Source organism: Apostichopus japonicus, chromosome 19 (assembly GCF_037975245.1).
Source record: "Apostichopus japonicus isolate 1M-3 chromosome 19, ASM3797524v1, whole genome shotgun sequence".
NCBI lineage: Eukaryota > Metazoa > Echinodermata > Holothuroidea > Aspidochirotida > Stichopodidae > Apostichopus > Apostichopus japonicus.
Genome location: NC_092579.1, coordinates 381,650 through 398,017, shown reverse-complemented (window position 1 = coordinate 398,017; position 16,368 = coordinate 381,650). Strand labels below are relative to the sequence as shown.

Sequence of the window (16,368 nt, the reverse complement as noted above, 5' to 3'; positions counted from 1 at the left end):
GGCCCTCTTAGTTCAACAAGCTCTTCCTTCAGATTAATTTCAAACTATAGTTACAGGCCCTCTTAGTTAAACAAGCTCTTCCTTCAGATTAATTTCAAACTATACTTACAGGTCCTCTTAGTTCAACAAGCTCTTCCTTCAGATTAATTTCAAACTATATCTTACAGGTCCTCTTAGTTCAACAAGCTCTTCCTTCAGATTAATTTCAAACTATAGTTACAGGCCCTCTTAGTTCAACAAGCTCTTACTTCAGATTAATTTCAAACTATATCTTACAGGTCCTCTTAGTTCAACAAGCTCTTCCTTCAGATTAATTTCAAACTATACTTACAGCCCCTCTTAGTTCAACAAGCTCTTCCTTCAGATTAATTTCAAACTATATCTTACAGGCCCTCTTAGTTCAACAAGCTCTTCCTTCAGATTAATTTCACACTATACTTACAGGCCCTCTTAGTTCAACAAGCTCTTCCTTCAGATTAATTTCAAACTATATCTTACAGGTCCTCTTAGTTCAACAAGCTCTTCCTTCAGATTAATTTCAAACTATAGTTACAGGCCCTCTTAGTTCAACAAGCTCTTCCTTCAGATTAATTTCAAACTATATCTTACAGGCCCTCTTAGTTCAACAAGCTCTTCCTTCAGATTAATTTCAAACTATAGTTACAGGCCCTCTTAGTTCAACAAGCTCTTCCTTCAGATTAATTTCAAACTATACTTACAGGTCCTCTTAGTTCAACAAGCTCTTCCTTCAGATTAATTTCAAACTATATCTTACAGGTCCTCTTAGTTCAACAAGCTCTTCCTTCAGATTAATTTCAAACTATAGTTACAGGCCCTCTTAGTTCAACAAGCTCTTACTTCAGATTAATTTCAAACTATATCTTACAGGTCCTCTTGGTTCAACAAGCTCTTCCTTCAGATTAATTTCAAACTATATCTTACAGGCCCTCTTAGTTCAACAAGCTCTTCCTTCAGATTAATTTCAAACTATACTTACAGGCCCTCTTAGTTCAACAAGCTCTTCCTTCAGATTAATTTCAAACTATACTTACAGGCCCTCTTAGTTAAACAAGCTCTTCCTTCAGATTAATTTCAAACTATTCTTACAGGCCCTCTTAGTTCAACAAGCTCTTCCTTCAGATTAATTTCAAACTATATCTTACAGGCCCTCTTAGTTCAACAAGCTCTTCCTTCAGATTAATTTCAAACTATATCTTACAGGCCCTCTTAGTTCAACAAGCTCTTCCTTCAGATTAATTTCAAACTATACTTACAGGCCCTCTTAGTTCAACAAGCTCTTCCTTCAGATTAATTTCAAACTATACTTACAGGCCCTCTTAGTTCAACAAGCTCTTCCTTCAGTCGTGCAATGAAGAATTCCTTTGCCTTCAAGTTTGTCGTCAAATATTCATTGAATTCCATCAATTCTCCATGCATCTCAGCGACCTGAATCAGCTTCTCTTCATATTTCTCTGCAAGTTCGCTGTTTAGAAAAGGACAAAGGAACAATGTTTAGACTACAGCTTAGTTATAACACTAAGATTTTGCGGGGCTACTCTTAGAGGTTTAATTACAGTAGGCAGCAGGGTTACCCGGGAACCAGTTCACTATGAAGAGAACCTCAAAATGGATGACTATACTCAAGTAACGTATTTAAATTAATCAGCATTTTATATTTTGAGCAAACCAAATTACTATTGTTCACAATATGAAGAAATTTTACCGAACTTAGAAATCCATCTGGGTTGTAAGCTTTGGTTAGTCAATAACATCAACTATTGAATAATAAATATATTTGGTAAAAAATTATTTGTAAATGACAGTTTCATGAAGAGAAAATCTACCTACCACAACAAACGTTCACCGGTTTAATAAACACAGAATACTTTAAAAAGAACTTTCAAGTTTCCTTATTAGTTACAATAGTAACTTGATCACTTGCATCAATTTGAGCCTAACTATCAAAATAAATCAATGATAATTTGATCTCATTTTCCTGCTAAGGTACAAAATGCAAAATGTATTAAAGCAATGAAATGAGAACACTATTACTGAGGAACATTAATGAATATGGCAAGAATGATAAAAGAGGAAGTATCATCACAAAGGAACACAAAAAGGTACATATGAAAGCAAGTACAGCAAAGGTACCTATGAAGTACATATGAAGTACATATGAAGTACATATGAAAGCAAGTACAGCAAAGGTACATATGAAGTACATATGAAAGCAAGTACAGCAAAGGTACATATGAAGTACATATGAAAGCAAGTACAGCAAAGTAAACTATGTTAGGCAAGTAGAAGGAACAAAAGAAGAAATAATGAATCCTTGCATTCATTCTACAAAGCATTAATCAGTTTTAATCTTAAGGACAAATATTCCTTCACTTCCATTCTTCATTTTCAAAAACCCACTGTGCTCTAAAATGCAAATAATAGACCATGAATTAAATCTGTTTGGAGCCTACACAACCATATTATGCAGGGTACTAGTGGTAAGCTCTATAGCTTGCTGATGCAACTGGAGTCTACACAACCATATTATGCAGGGTACTAGTGGTAAGCTCTATAGCTTGCTGATGCAACTGATGTGAATTTAATCTGTTTGGAGCCTACACAACCATATTATGCAGGGTACTAGTGGTAAGCTCTATAGCTTGCTGATGCAACTAGAGTCTACACAACCATATTATGCAGGGTACTAGTGGTAAGCTCTATAGCTTGCTGATGCAACTGGAGTCTACAAACCCATATTATGCAGGGTACTAGTGGTAAGCTCTATAGCTTGCTGATGCAACTGGAGTCTACACAACCATATTATGCAGGGTACTAGTGGTAAGCTCTATAGCTTGCTGATGCAACTGATGTGAATTAAATCTGCTTGGAGCCTACACAATCATATTATGCAGGGTACTAGTGGTAAGCTCTATAGCTTGCTGATGCAACTGATGTGAATTAAATCTGTTTGGAGCCTACACAATCATATTATGCAGGGTACTAGTGGTAAGCTCTATAGCTTGCTGATGCAACTGGAGTCTACACAACCATATTATGCAGGGTAATAGTGGTAAGCTCTATAGCTTGCTGATGCAACTGGAGTCTACACAACCATATTATGCAGGGTACTAGTGGTAAGCTCTATAGCTTGCTGATGCAACTGGAGTCTACACAACCATATTATGCAGGGTACTAGTGGTAAGCTCTATAGCTTGCTGATGCAACTGGAGTCTACACAACCATATTATGCAGGGTACTAGTGGCAAGCTCTGTAGCTTGCTGATGCAACTGGAGTCTACACAACCATATTATGCAGGGTACAAGTGGTAAGCTCTATAGCTTGCTGATGCAACTGAGCCTACACAACCATATTATGCAGTGTACTAGTGGTAAGCTCTATAGCTTGCTGATATAACTGTTGTTAACCCAGGGCAATCTTAGCTCTTTTGCATATGTCCAATACATTTTGGTAAATCTTTTCAAATTTTTTTTCTGCATAAAAAACTCCATCTTGTCTTGGCTGATCAACGCTTACTCTTTCGGGGTGCTAGGTGTCTAGCTTGGAAAGAAATTATCCATTCTGCTTGCATAGGAGTGTTAGCTCAGTAGTTAATACTGGTGCCTTACAATCATAAGGTCCCTGGTTCGAGTCACTCCAAGATAATGTATGTTGTCCAGTTACAGAGTTTTTGACAATTGACAATTCATAATAATGGTTGTTAAATATGAAAAGACTGACTTCGGTCAGCTTGTGGCTTTGATAAGCCAATTAGGCTTCTTCTCGAGGTTACCGCTTGCAGGAGGATCTAAAATACATACCTACATACATTAAAAATACAATGTTTGACAATCACCTGGAGGATCTAAAATACATACCTACATACATTAAAAATACAATGTTTGACAATAACCTGGAGGATCTAAAATACATACCTACATACATTAAAAATACAATGTTTGACAATCACCTGGAGGATCTAAAATACATACCTACATACATTAAAAATACAATGTTTGACAATCACCTGGAGGATCTAAAATACATACCTACATACATTAAAAATACAATGTTTGACAATCACCTGGAGGATCTAAAATACATACCTACATACATTAAAAATACAATGTTTGACAATCACCTGGAGGATCTAAAATACATACCTACATACATTAAAAATACAATGTTTGACAATCACCTGGAGGATCTAAAATACATACCTACATACATTAAAAATACAATGTTTGACAATCACCTGGAGGATCTAAAATACATACCTACATACATTAAAAATACAATGTTTGACAATCACCTGGAGTCAATAGACGGTGCTTTGCGTTCTGGTATAGGAGGTTGTGCATCCTCTAACCTCAAACCTGGTAGTCCTGATCACAAAGAGAGACAAATAGACATTTTATTTCTTCTAACTTCAGTTTTAATTCCATAATTCACCAATGAAAGTGTCCATTTTGCTTTGCCCCCTCATCCTCCCTCTTCAAAGTGTTTGCATTAGACTTAACATCTTCCTACAGCTTCAAGTATTGACTACTTCCCAAAGCCAATAAATAATTTGAAGGAATACATGTCACATGTACCCCCAATCCCGCACTCAACAAATGATTGTAGTCTTTGAATATTACTCCTCACCCTCGACAGCACTGGGTCCATCTCTCCTCAACATTTGGACTGCCCCAACATATTTCTTGAGTTGGTTCTTTAAGAGTTCATTCTCTCTGCTGAGTGACTGTATCTCTTCTTTATATTCCTCCTCTCGTTCCTGCACACCTTTCTGGCTTTCCTCCAGTTGTCCCCGTACTAATGCTGAATGCTCCATCTCACTGTCAAGAAGCGTTCGTAATGACCTGTAAACCAACAAAGAAACCTGTCCATCCCAAATATAACAGTCAAACTTAAAGTTACTTGGACAGGGAATTTTCACTTTACTGTTTAAGACCAGACAACTGTGTAATTCTCAACTGTCCAGCGATACAGACATTTCATACTTTAACATTTTGACTTAATTAAGACTGAATATGACCTTCCAGCTTTTCTCATGTTTGTACTGAGAATATAAGAAACCCTTTGAATTATCTCATTATGCCCCATACAATTAGCATATTCCAACTTGTGTACCATACTCATAGGTCATAAGTCTAATAATACCTTTGAATTATCTCATTATGCCCCATACAATTAGCATATTCCAACTTGTGTACCATACTCATAGGTCATAGGTCTAATAATTGGTTAATTTGCACCTGTCATATGCATGTTCAAGCACTCACCTAATTTTCCCTTCAAGTTCATCATTTTTAGACATAACTGTCATCATAGCCTGTCGAAGCTCATCTGAAAGAAATAATAAAGAAGAGGAACATCAAGCATCTTTCAAAATCAAACAAACATAATCACCACTAGAGAATTATAAGTGTATCCATGACAACCAACATACCACACCAATAACAGAGCAAGATGGTCATGCTCTTAAGGTTGTACATTCTGTGAGTCCATAATGTGCAGTAAAGCATAACATCAATCTGGCCTCTACTATTCCAGTATTGCATTATAACATCAATCTGGCCTCTACTATGCCAGTGAGGCATTATAACATCAATCTGGCCTCTACTATGGCAGTTAGGCATAACATCAATCAGGCCTCTACTATGCCAGTAAGGCATAACATCAATCTGGCCTCTACTATGGCAGTTAGGCATAACATCAATCAGGCCTCTACTATGAAGGCATAACATCAATCTGGCCTCTACTATACTAGTATTGCATTGTAACATCAATCTGGCCTCTACAATAGCACAACATCAATCTGGCCTCTACTATGCCAGTAAGGCATTATAACATCAATCTGGCCTCTACTATGCCAGTATTGCATTATAACATCAATCTGGCCTCTACTATGAAGGCATAACATCAATCAGGCCTCTACTATGCCAGTAAGGCATTATAACATCAATCTGGCCTCTACTATGGCAGTAAAGCATTATAACATCAATCTGGCCTCTACTATGCCAGTATTGCATTATAACATCAATCTGGCCTCTACTATGAAGGCATAACATCAATCTGGCCTCTACTATGAAGGCATAACATCAATCTGGCCTCTACTATGCCAGTAAGGCATAACATCAATCTGCCCTCTACTATGCCAGTAAGGCATTATAACATCAATCTGGCCTCTACTATGCCAGTATTGCATTATAACATCAATCTGGCCTCTACTATGAAGGCATAACATCAATCTGGCCTCTACTATGCCAGTAAGGCATAACATCAATCTGCCCTCTACTATGCCAGTAAGGCATTATAACATCAATCTGGCCTCTACTATGCCAGTAAGGCATTATAACATCAATCTGCCCTCTACTATGCCAGTAAGGCATTATAACATCAATCTGCCCTCTACTATGCCAGTAAGGCATTATAACATCAATCTGGCCTCTACTATGCCAGGATTGCATTATAACATGCAACAACATGCATTAACATGCAATAACATGCAATAACATGCATTATAACATGCATTATAACATGCATCTACTATGAAGGCATAACATCAATCTGGCCTCTACTATACTAGTATTGCATTGTAACATCAATCTGGCCTCTACAATAGCACAACATCAATCTGGCCTCAACTATGCCAGTAAGGCATAACATCAATCAGGCCTCTACTTTGCTGGCCAGTAAAGCATAACATCAATCTGGCCTCTACTATGGCAGTATTGCATTATAACATCAATCTGGCCTCTACTATTCCAGTATTGCATTATAACATCAATCTGGCCTCTACTATTCCAGTGAGGCATAACATCAATCTGGCCTCTACTATGCCAGTATTGCATTATAACATCAATCTGGCCTCTACTATGAAGGCATAACATCAATCTGGCCTCTACTATGCCAGTAAGGCATAACATCAATCTGCCCTCTACTATGCCAGTAAGGCATAACATCAATCTGGCCTCTACTATGCCAGTATTGCATTATAACATGCAACAACATGCATTAACATGCAATAACATGCAATAACATGCATTATAACATGCATTATAACATGCATCTACTATGAAGGCATAACATCAATCTGGCCTCTACTATTCCAGTGAGGCATAACATCAATCTGGCCTCTACTATGCCAGTATTGCATTATAACATCAATCTGGCCTCTACTATGCCAGTGAGGCATAACAACAATCTGGCCTCTACTATGGCAGCGAGGCATAACAACAATCTGGCCTCTACTATGCCAGTAAGACTTAACATCAATCTGGCCTCTACTATGCCAGTATTGCATTATAACATCAATCTGGCCTCTACTTTGATGGCCAGTATAGCATAACATCAATCTGGCCTCTACTATGGCAGTTAGGCATAACATCAATCTGGCCTCTACTATGTCAGTATTGCATTATAACATCAATCTGGCCTCTACTATGGCAGTAAGACTTAACATCAATCTGGCCTCTACTATGCCAGTATTGCATTATAACATCAATCTGGCCTCTACTATGCTGGCCAGTATAGCATAACATCAATCTGGCCTCTACTATGGCAGTTAGGCATAACATCAATCTGGCCTCTACTATGGCAGTAAGACTTAACATCAATCTGGCCTCTACTATGCCACATGATTTGGTTTTTGTATGACCCAGCAGCATAACATACGTCCCTCCATCTTCTAACAGGGTGCCAATGATAGTTTATGCTAACAATGTTTTGTTCCCTGACTATATATCCTTTTTTTGTATTACATTGAATCATCTCTATAATACAGTATAATACATGTGATTAACACTTGTCTGGAAAATAAATAGTCAATTATTCACTTTTATTTCTTTTAATACATTAAACCTTCATTTCATAAAAAAAATAATTCAAACATATTTCTTAGTTTGATTGATTACAATCCTGTTTGAGGTAAACTAGGTAGTGTTGGATAAAGTTTACCACCAAACACAAAAAAGTTGCATTAAGTAATCCCAACACCTTATCAGTGCTAGTAATGCCTTAACACCCTGACCTTAAGCCCACAATTATCATAATCTCAGATGATCCTAGTCCTAATTAGCCCATCTTTCATTACTGCAACTGTTTTTTGTGCTTTGCAACATAAAACCAATTCTAGTCAGTTAACTCAACCATGGCATCCATACAGTATGTTATATTGCTCTGTCTTGTACCAGTCACATCAATTTGTTATTCAGGGACTCAAGTAATGGTTCGTCCAACAAAAGAGGTGAATCTTGTGGTTTACACCTTGAGTTTATGGGTACAAGAAACTGCAGGCTATTAACCAGTGGTTTAAAAACAGTAGCAGATGACTTGACATGATAGAATGAAACAAAGTGACCATGATCAATTTAACATTTTAGCTTGCCACCCTGGCTAGGTTTGTGTTACTGTACAAAACTATGCACAGTTACCAATAAGACCAAACCACAGTGTAACATCCATTACATAAGAACAGCTCTTGTGAACTTAATGACTGCAAAATACTGTAGCACAAGCTTGAGGATTTGCCAGCAGTAGATAATTGACATACAGCCTACCAGATGAACAAGGTTCACAAAACTGAGTTAAATAACGGCAAGGCATACCATGCGACATAGCTGAATACTTCTCAGGATCCTCAGTTAGTTTGGCCTCCAAAAGACTAAAACATGAAAGAGGAAGACACTTGTTATTTAAAATTGGAAGAAGAGATTGAATAATAACATCTGTTAAGCCTGTGTGAGAAAAACAAATATCAACAATGTATTTGATCTGTGACTTACTTTAAAATGTGATTAAAAGTACAAATATGCCTGGAAATATACAGTGTGATATTCACTTTAAATTATTAGGTTCCCAAGGAAATATCCTTCTTCCTGCACACACAGATGAGCACAAATGATATACTTCTTTCTTTCAAAATATATTTTCAGTCTTACACTGCTGAGCCAAATTTGCTATTTTAAATGAAATTGCCAATATGAATATGAATAGATTAATGAAATAAAAAACCACAATGCATATTGCATTGTGGTTTCGATGATGTAACATGAGCAGTTTTCTTCATGAATCTGATGTAATGTATAGTGAGGGTGTACATGTTAACAAGGGTTTCACGATTTAACCTCTGATGACCCCAAATGTCCTTTGACCTCCACCTAAAACAATAGGCTTCTTTGAATCAATGTGGTACTTCTACACACCAAATATGAGGTCTGCCAATAATTCCTTTCTTGAGATATCGTGCTTACGAAGTTTTCACAATTTGACCGCTGGTGACCCCAAATGACCATTGACTTCGACCAAAACCAATCAGCTTCTTTAACTCAATGTGGTACTTCTACACACTAAATATGATGTCCTCACAAGCTTTCCTTCTTGGGATATTGTGATTACAAGAATCACAATTTGACCCCTGGTGACCCAAAATGACCTTTGCCCTCCACCAAAAACAATAGGCTTCTTGTACTCAATGTGGTACTTCTACAGAAAAATATGAATTGGTCTGACCTTCCCTTCTTGAGTTATTGTGTTTACAAGCTGGGCGTCACGAAACGCACTCACACACACGCACATACGCCATCATGAATGCAAAGGTTACGATCATCATCCAAACCAAAACCCCCCATAAATATAACCAAAAGCACAATAATCTTGAAAGAATGGTAACATTTGATTAATTTTCCAACTGACAGTACCATGAATGCAACTTAATTAACTGTGTGTAGTGGATGAACATAGAGCAACTTTATTAACTGTGTGTAGTGGATGAACATTCAGCAACTTCATTTACTGCTGCATGGTAGTGGATGAACATTCAGCAACTTTATTTAATGTATATACAGACCTAAAAGAACATATAAAGGGGTGTTAAACTACAGTGTGACAATATAAACTAGGTACACTACACAGGGTAGCATCATGATAACTCACCCATCTGTAAACCCTTTCTGAGCCAGGGCAACCCCTAGGGCAGCATTCTCAACCTCAGTACTGAATGCCAAGCTACTAGAATCATTTGATTGGCTGTCTTCTTGATTTAACACTGAATCCTGTGACAGAGGATAGATTGGAACTTCCCCATCATCACCAATGACATGAAAACTGGACTTTGAATGAAAAGGACTTCCCTCTCTGTCTATTGAGCTCTCACTTGTAGTTTTGGAGAGTGACTGGTGATCTAATAACCCTTCCTTATCCCCTTCAGAAGAGTGTTGACACTCTGTTTGTATATCTTCTCCCTCAGGGTTCAGATCCCTCTGAATCTGAAGTTGATCGCTCACTGCTTCAACACTTAGAGTCTTTCTACTGTTACTGTATTCTGATAAGGTTGTGGAATCGTAGGGTGTAGAGGGAGGGGTCTTAGCAGGGAATGATGTGGCATATGAGCCATATGAGCCATTGTGTTGCACAATTTCTATAGGATTTGATGACTTTCTTTCCATTCTTACAAGATGGTCAGGTTGCGTTGATGCATCTGTTGGGTATTGCACAGGTCCTGTTTCAATATTTGTTGAATGGCTATCAAAATGTTTGGACACCTTTGAGGAATTATCTGCCATGTTTACGTCTACATCTGATCCAGGTATAAGACCATGAAAATTCATTGCTTCATCTCCAGGGACAGATTTTGAAACAAAGTCACTTGAACTGGAGGTAGAATCAAATGAATTTGTGTTCATGGTATCTAGACGTGGCTGAGGAACAGATGACCCTGAGATGACCTGAGAGGAATGCTGACCATCGTTAAACGACACTATTGAGACAGCAGGTTTCTTCTTCTTCTTCTTCTTCTTGCCCTCCTTTAAAACTGAGGAGATCAAAAGTAACATGTCAAATGAGCTTAACAAAGGTTTCATCTACATTCAAAGTTCAAGTTTCAAAAGTGAATGACAAGAATGTAACATGTGGGGTGTTTCAATCTTCTTACATAATGTTCTTATATCAGGATAATGAAGCAAGTGATGTCACTACAAAATGTCATTATTGTCTCTAACAATCCAGATATTGTGATATTATATGGTTTGATGTTGTCTTGTCTTGAAAAATACCGTTTCTGTCAATGTGTTAGTTTATGGATTATTGGATTCACGGCCAGCATGTTAGCTTGTAATATCCATATTGGGATAGTTAAGTGGTTTAGCTTGGCATGTTAGCTGGTAGTATCCATATTGGGATAGTTAAGTGGTTTAGCTCGGCATGTTAGCTTGTAGTATCCATAGTCGGATAGTTAAGTGGTTTAGCTCGGCATGTTAGCTTGTAGTATCCATTGTTGGGATAGTTAAGTGGTTTAGCTTAGCATGTTAGCTTGTAGTATCCATATTGGGATAGTTAAGTGGTTTAGCTCGTAATGTTAGCTTGTAGTATCCATTGTTGGGATAGTTAAGTGGTTTAGCTCGGCATGTTAGTTGTAGTATCCATAGTGGGATAGTTAAGTGGTTTGGCTCGGCATGTTAGCTTGTAGTATCCATATTGGGATAGTTAAGTGGTTTAGCTCGTAATGTTAGCTTGTAGTATCCATTGTTGGGATAGTTAAGTGGTTTAGCTCGGCATGTTAGTTGTAGTATCCATAGTGGGATAGTTAAGTGGTTTAGCTCGGCATGTTAGCTTGTAGTATCCATAGTCGGATAGTTAAGTGGTTTAGCTTAGCATGTTAGCTTGTAGTATCCATATTGGGATAGTTAAGTGGTTTAGCTCGTAATGTTAGCTTGTAGTATCCATTGTTGGGATAGTTAAGTGGTTTAGCTTGGCATGTTAGTTGTAGTATCCATAGTGGGATAGTTAAGTGGTTTAGCTCGGCATGTTAGCTTGTAGTATCCACAGTGGGATAGTTAAGTGGTTTAGCTTAGCATGTTTGCTTGTAGTATTCATAGTGGGATAGTTAAGTGGTTTAGCTTAACATGTTAGCTTGTAGTATCCATATTGGGATAGTTAAGTGGTTTAGCTTAACATGTTAGCTTGTAGTATCCATAGTCGGATAGTTAAGTGGTTTAGCTTAACATGTTAGCTTGTAGTATCCATAGTGGGATAGTTAAGTGGTTTAGCTCGTCATGTTAGCTTGTAGTATTCATTGTTGGGATAGTTAAGTGGTTTAGCTTGGCATGTTAGCTTGTAATATTCATAGTGGGATAGCAAAGTGGTTTCACTTGGCATGTTAGTTGTAGTATCCATAGTGGGATAGTTAAGTGGTTAAGCTCGTAATGTTAGCTTGTAATATCCATAGTGGGATAGTTAGGTGGTTCAGCTTGGCATGTTAGCTTGTAGTAACCATCGTTGGGGATATTAGGTGGTTTAGCTCGGCATCTTTTAGTTTAGAAGTCCATACCAAAAACTTATATGAAACATGATTGTGAATATTTCTATTGAGCCTACATTCTGTGATTAGCATTAACATAACTATTATCAAGTGCTTGTCTCCTTTATCATTCCTTCTCCCTTTACAGCCATTAAATGTGTCATCCCTTGGTGCAAAAGGTTACATCAATGGTCATTGAACATTTTCAAATACTAGGGGCAATAAAAATCCTATTCTAAAGGTCTAAATGGTAGTACTCATCCATTGTTTTAATGGTTCTAATATCTCAAGATGACTGTTTATGAACAACAGAGCAGACTTTTAGATTACATTCAAACACAATTTGTCCTTGACCAACTTTAAACATGTCCTTTGGAGCCATAAAAGTCTTGGTTTCTCACTGAGTTTTGGTTGCATTCGAGGAACTGATCTAATAGTTTAGACTATGTAGTCACTTTTTTATTGATGAGCCTAACATGTTTCAAGTGTCATCTCTCAAAAGTTACAAGTGGTATAGAAATACAAGGTGGAATGCTACTATTCTGTTGTTTTGTATCAGTCTGCAACATAGGAAGGTTAAATTTAGAGTAACTCAAGTAAGTCTTGCAACTAGTATTCATGTTAAACTTTGTTAGTATATCTGTTTACCTACTGGTGACGAGGCAAGGCTTGCTAAGCTCCCTGAACTAGGTTCATTATAGGAGCATGGAGTGATATATTTATCTATTGGTTATAGGTAAGGGGTGCTGAGCTCCCTCAACTAGGTTCATTATAGGAGCATGGAGTGATATATTTATCTATTGGTTATAGGTAAGGGGTGCTGAGCTCCCTGAACTAGATTCATTATAGGAGCATGGAGTGATATTAACCTATTGATAATAGGTAAGGGGTGCTGAGCTCCCTGAACTACTGTAGGTTCATTATAGGAGCATGGAGTGATATATTAACCGATTGATAATACGTAAGGGGTGCTGAGCTCCCTGAACTAGGTTCATTATAGGAGCATGGAGTGATATATTTATCTATTGGTTATAGCAGGGTTGTCCAACCTTTTACAGAGGAGGGCCACATGGAATGATTATGATGAAGGAGGGGCCGCATGAACCCTACGCTCGATTTTCGGATTTGTTGCCCGATGTTCAAGGCAACAAAATGTGAGCACTGCGCGCGGAGCGCACTGATTAATTTTCCTTCCTGATAAAACAGATGAATAAAGTTCAGCCGCCCCCCCCTTCCTCTGAGAGAGTGTCACACAAACTGACCTGTATGCAGTTTTTTGGACCCAGAAGGTTCGAATGATTGATTATATAGCTTCAAATTGTTATCAATAAATCTGCTCACTTAAATTTCGCACCGTAGAGCATCTCTGGCGGGCCGGACTGTGGCCCGCAGGCCATAGGTTGGACAACCCTGGGTTATAGGTAAGGGGTGCTGAGCTCCCTGAACTAGGTTCATTATAGGAGCATGGAGTGATATATTTATCTATTGGTTATAGGTAAGGGGTGCTGAGCTCCTGAACTAGGTTCATTATAGGAGCATGGAGTGATATATTTATCTATTGGTTATAGGTAAGGGGTGCTGAGCTCCCTGAACTAGGTTCATTATAGGAGCATGGAGTGATATTAACCTATTGATAATAGGTAAGGGGTGCTGAGTGTCCGGCCCCAGGGTCATTACTGGCACAAGTCAGATGATCCATTTACTTATTGGTGATTAGGCAATGCATGCTGAGCTCCATGAACCAGCTTTATTATATTTGTAATTAAGAAAAGATATATTTACCTATTGGTGATGAGGCAAGAGGTGCCGAACTCTCTGCATCAGGTTCATTAAGGTTAGCTGCTTCCACCACATCAGAGGATTGAATTAGAGATGTAAGAGATGGTAATCCCTGTTAAAACCACGATTAAGATCTTGTTAAAGATAAACATTGGTATAAATAAGTTCAACTGCAGATAACCACACAACATCGGTGTCACTGTAGAACCTTAAATGACCTCTTGGACCAAGATATACTAGCAAACAATAATGTTAAAGAATAACTACAAGATATACTAGAAAACAATAATGTTAAAGAATGCCTCCAAGATATACTAGAAAACAATAATGTTAAAGAATGACTCCAAGATATACTAGCAAACAACAATGTCAGAGCACAACTCAGACGTTATTGTTTAAGGTTCAACCAAACTTGTGACCATTTATAATGAAAGTTTATTTTCCAAGTAATTTATCTGAAGAATGTCACATGTTGGAACCGCTTCCTTAACTCACCTTGATCAAAACTCCATTGCTCTCAAGCACAGACAAAAGACAATTCATGTTGAATAACTTCTGTTTGTCTTATTTATCTGATCAATCTTATTAACAACAGGCTTTGTCATTTAATAAATTCAGAAAGAGATGAAGTGATAAGAAAAATGTAGTTTAATAGGTTACAGCTATCAACAAAACTAAGGATTTAAATCTATGTATATTTCTAATGAAACTTTACCAAAATCTCTTACCAAAAGGTAATAAAATGTTGTGCTTTACATTTTGTACATAAGAATAGATACAAAGGAATGAACTATTACTTACCACCTTAGTACCATTGAGCTCTTCATTATCGATGTTTATAGCAAACAGGATGGACCCCAAACCTCTGGCCATAGTAGGTAGCATTGATGAACGTTCTTCATCAAGTAAAAACGACCAAGGTTCATAATATTGGCTGCAAGTAAATAGAGACAAGACAATTATTCACCTTCATTCCAATGGAGGAGGTACTGTGTGTGAACCCAGATAGTCCCAAAAGTTTCTTGGCAGTTTGCAAAACTTTGTCGATTTATTGTTTTCCCAAGGTCTTGATCTGAATTACTGCTTACTGTGCTAGAAATTCAACTATATACTAACAGTAGTTACACTGGCATTCTCAAAGCATTTACTGCATTAAGAGAATCAGTTGTCTAAGATGATCAACTTAAATCTATTAGCATAATCTGAGAGGTCGGAAACTACAAAAAAGTATGCTGAAATCTTAAGCAACTTTTAGCAGGCAAAACGTTGGAGGCGTGCAGATGACCTCGGTTCTCAACCTTGGACAAAGTGTAACCACATTTTATATTACATATGATAGCCCCTTCAGAAAGTTTCTGAATCAAAGATTATGTTTGCATAAATTAAAATGACCTTACACTGCCATATCCTCTCCTACCAAAATTAAATTACATACAAGACAAAACCAGAAATGTCAAGATGTATTAAGATATTAGATGCATTAAGATGCATTAATATTAGATGCATCATTGATAAATCTAAGATGTATTAAGATATTAGATGCATTAAGATTAGATGCATCATTGATAAATCTAAGATGTATTAAGATATTAGATGCATTAAGATGCATTAATATTAGATGCATCATTGATAAATCTAAGATGTATTAAGATATGAGATGCATTAAGATGCATTAATATTAGATGCATCATTGATAAATCTAAGATGTATTAAGATATTAGATGCATTAAGATGCATTAAGATTAGATGCATCTTTGATAAATCTAAGATGTATTAAGATATTAGATGCATTAAGATGCATTAATATTAGATGCATCATTGATAAATCTAAGATGTATTAAGATATTAGATGCATTAAGATGCATTAAGATTAGATGCATCTTTGATAAATCTAAGATGTATTAAGATATTAGATGCATTAAGATGCATTAATATTAGATGCATCATTGATAAATCTAAGATGTATTAAGATATTAGATGCATTAAGATGCATTAATATTAGATGCATCATTGATAAATCTAAGATGTATTAAGATATTAGATGCATTAAGATGCATTAATATTAGATGCATCATTGATAAATCTAAGATGTATTAAGATATTAGATGCATTAAGATGCATTAAGATTAGATGCATCTTTGATAAATCTAAGATGTATTAAGATATTAGATGCATTAAGATGCATTAATATTAGATGCATCATTGATAAATCTAAGATGTATTAAGATATTAGATGCATTAAGATGCATTAAGATTAGATGCATCTTTGATAAATCTAAGATGTATTAAG

The 16,368-nt window shown here is 36.8% G+C and overlaps 1 protein-coding gene across 6 annotated transcripts in view; it reads right to left on the bottom strand.

The window, feature by feature from the left end:
- The window catches only part of LOC139959407 (sorting nexin-29-like), a 60,303-nt gene that overhangs the window by 23,299 nt on the left and 20,636 nt on the right, over positions 1–16,368 (bottom strand). For all 6 annotated transcript variants that reach the window (XM_071956986.1, XM_071956985.1, XM_071956987.1 and 3 more), the window contains 8 exons: positions 14,880–15,012; positions 14,082–14,190; positions 9,938–10,814; positions 8,611–8,666; positions 5,284–5,347; positions 4,646–4,860; positions 4,311–4,383; positions 1,330–1,483 (listed from right to left, as the gene is read on the bottom strand). In XM_071956986.1, the coding sequence (XP_071813087.1) occupies positions 1,330–1,483; positions 4,311–4,383; positions 4,646–4,860; positions 5,284–5,347; positions 8,611–8,666; positions 9,938–10,814; positions 14,082–14,190; positions 14,880–15,012 (1,681 nt within the window). The remainder of the gene's footprint in view (positions 1–1,329; positions 1,484–4,310; positions 4,384–4,645; positions 4,861–5,283; positions 5,348–8,610; positions 8,667–9,937; positions 10,815–14,081; positions 14,191–14,879; positions 15,013–16,368) is intronic.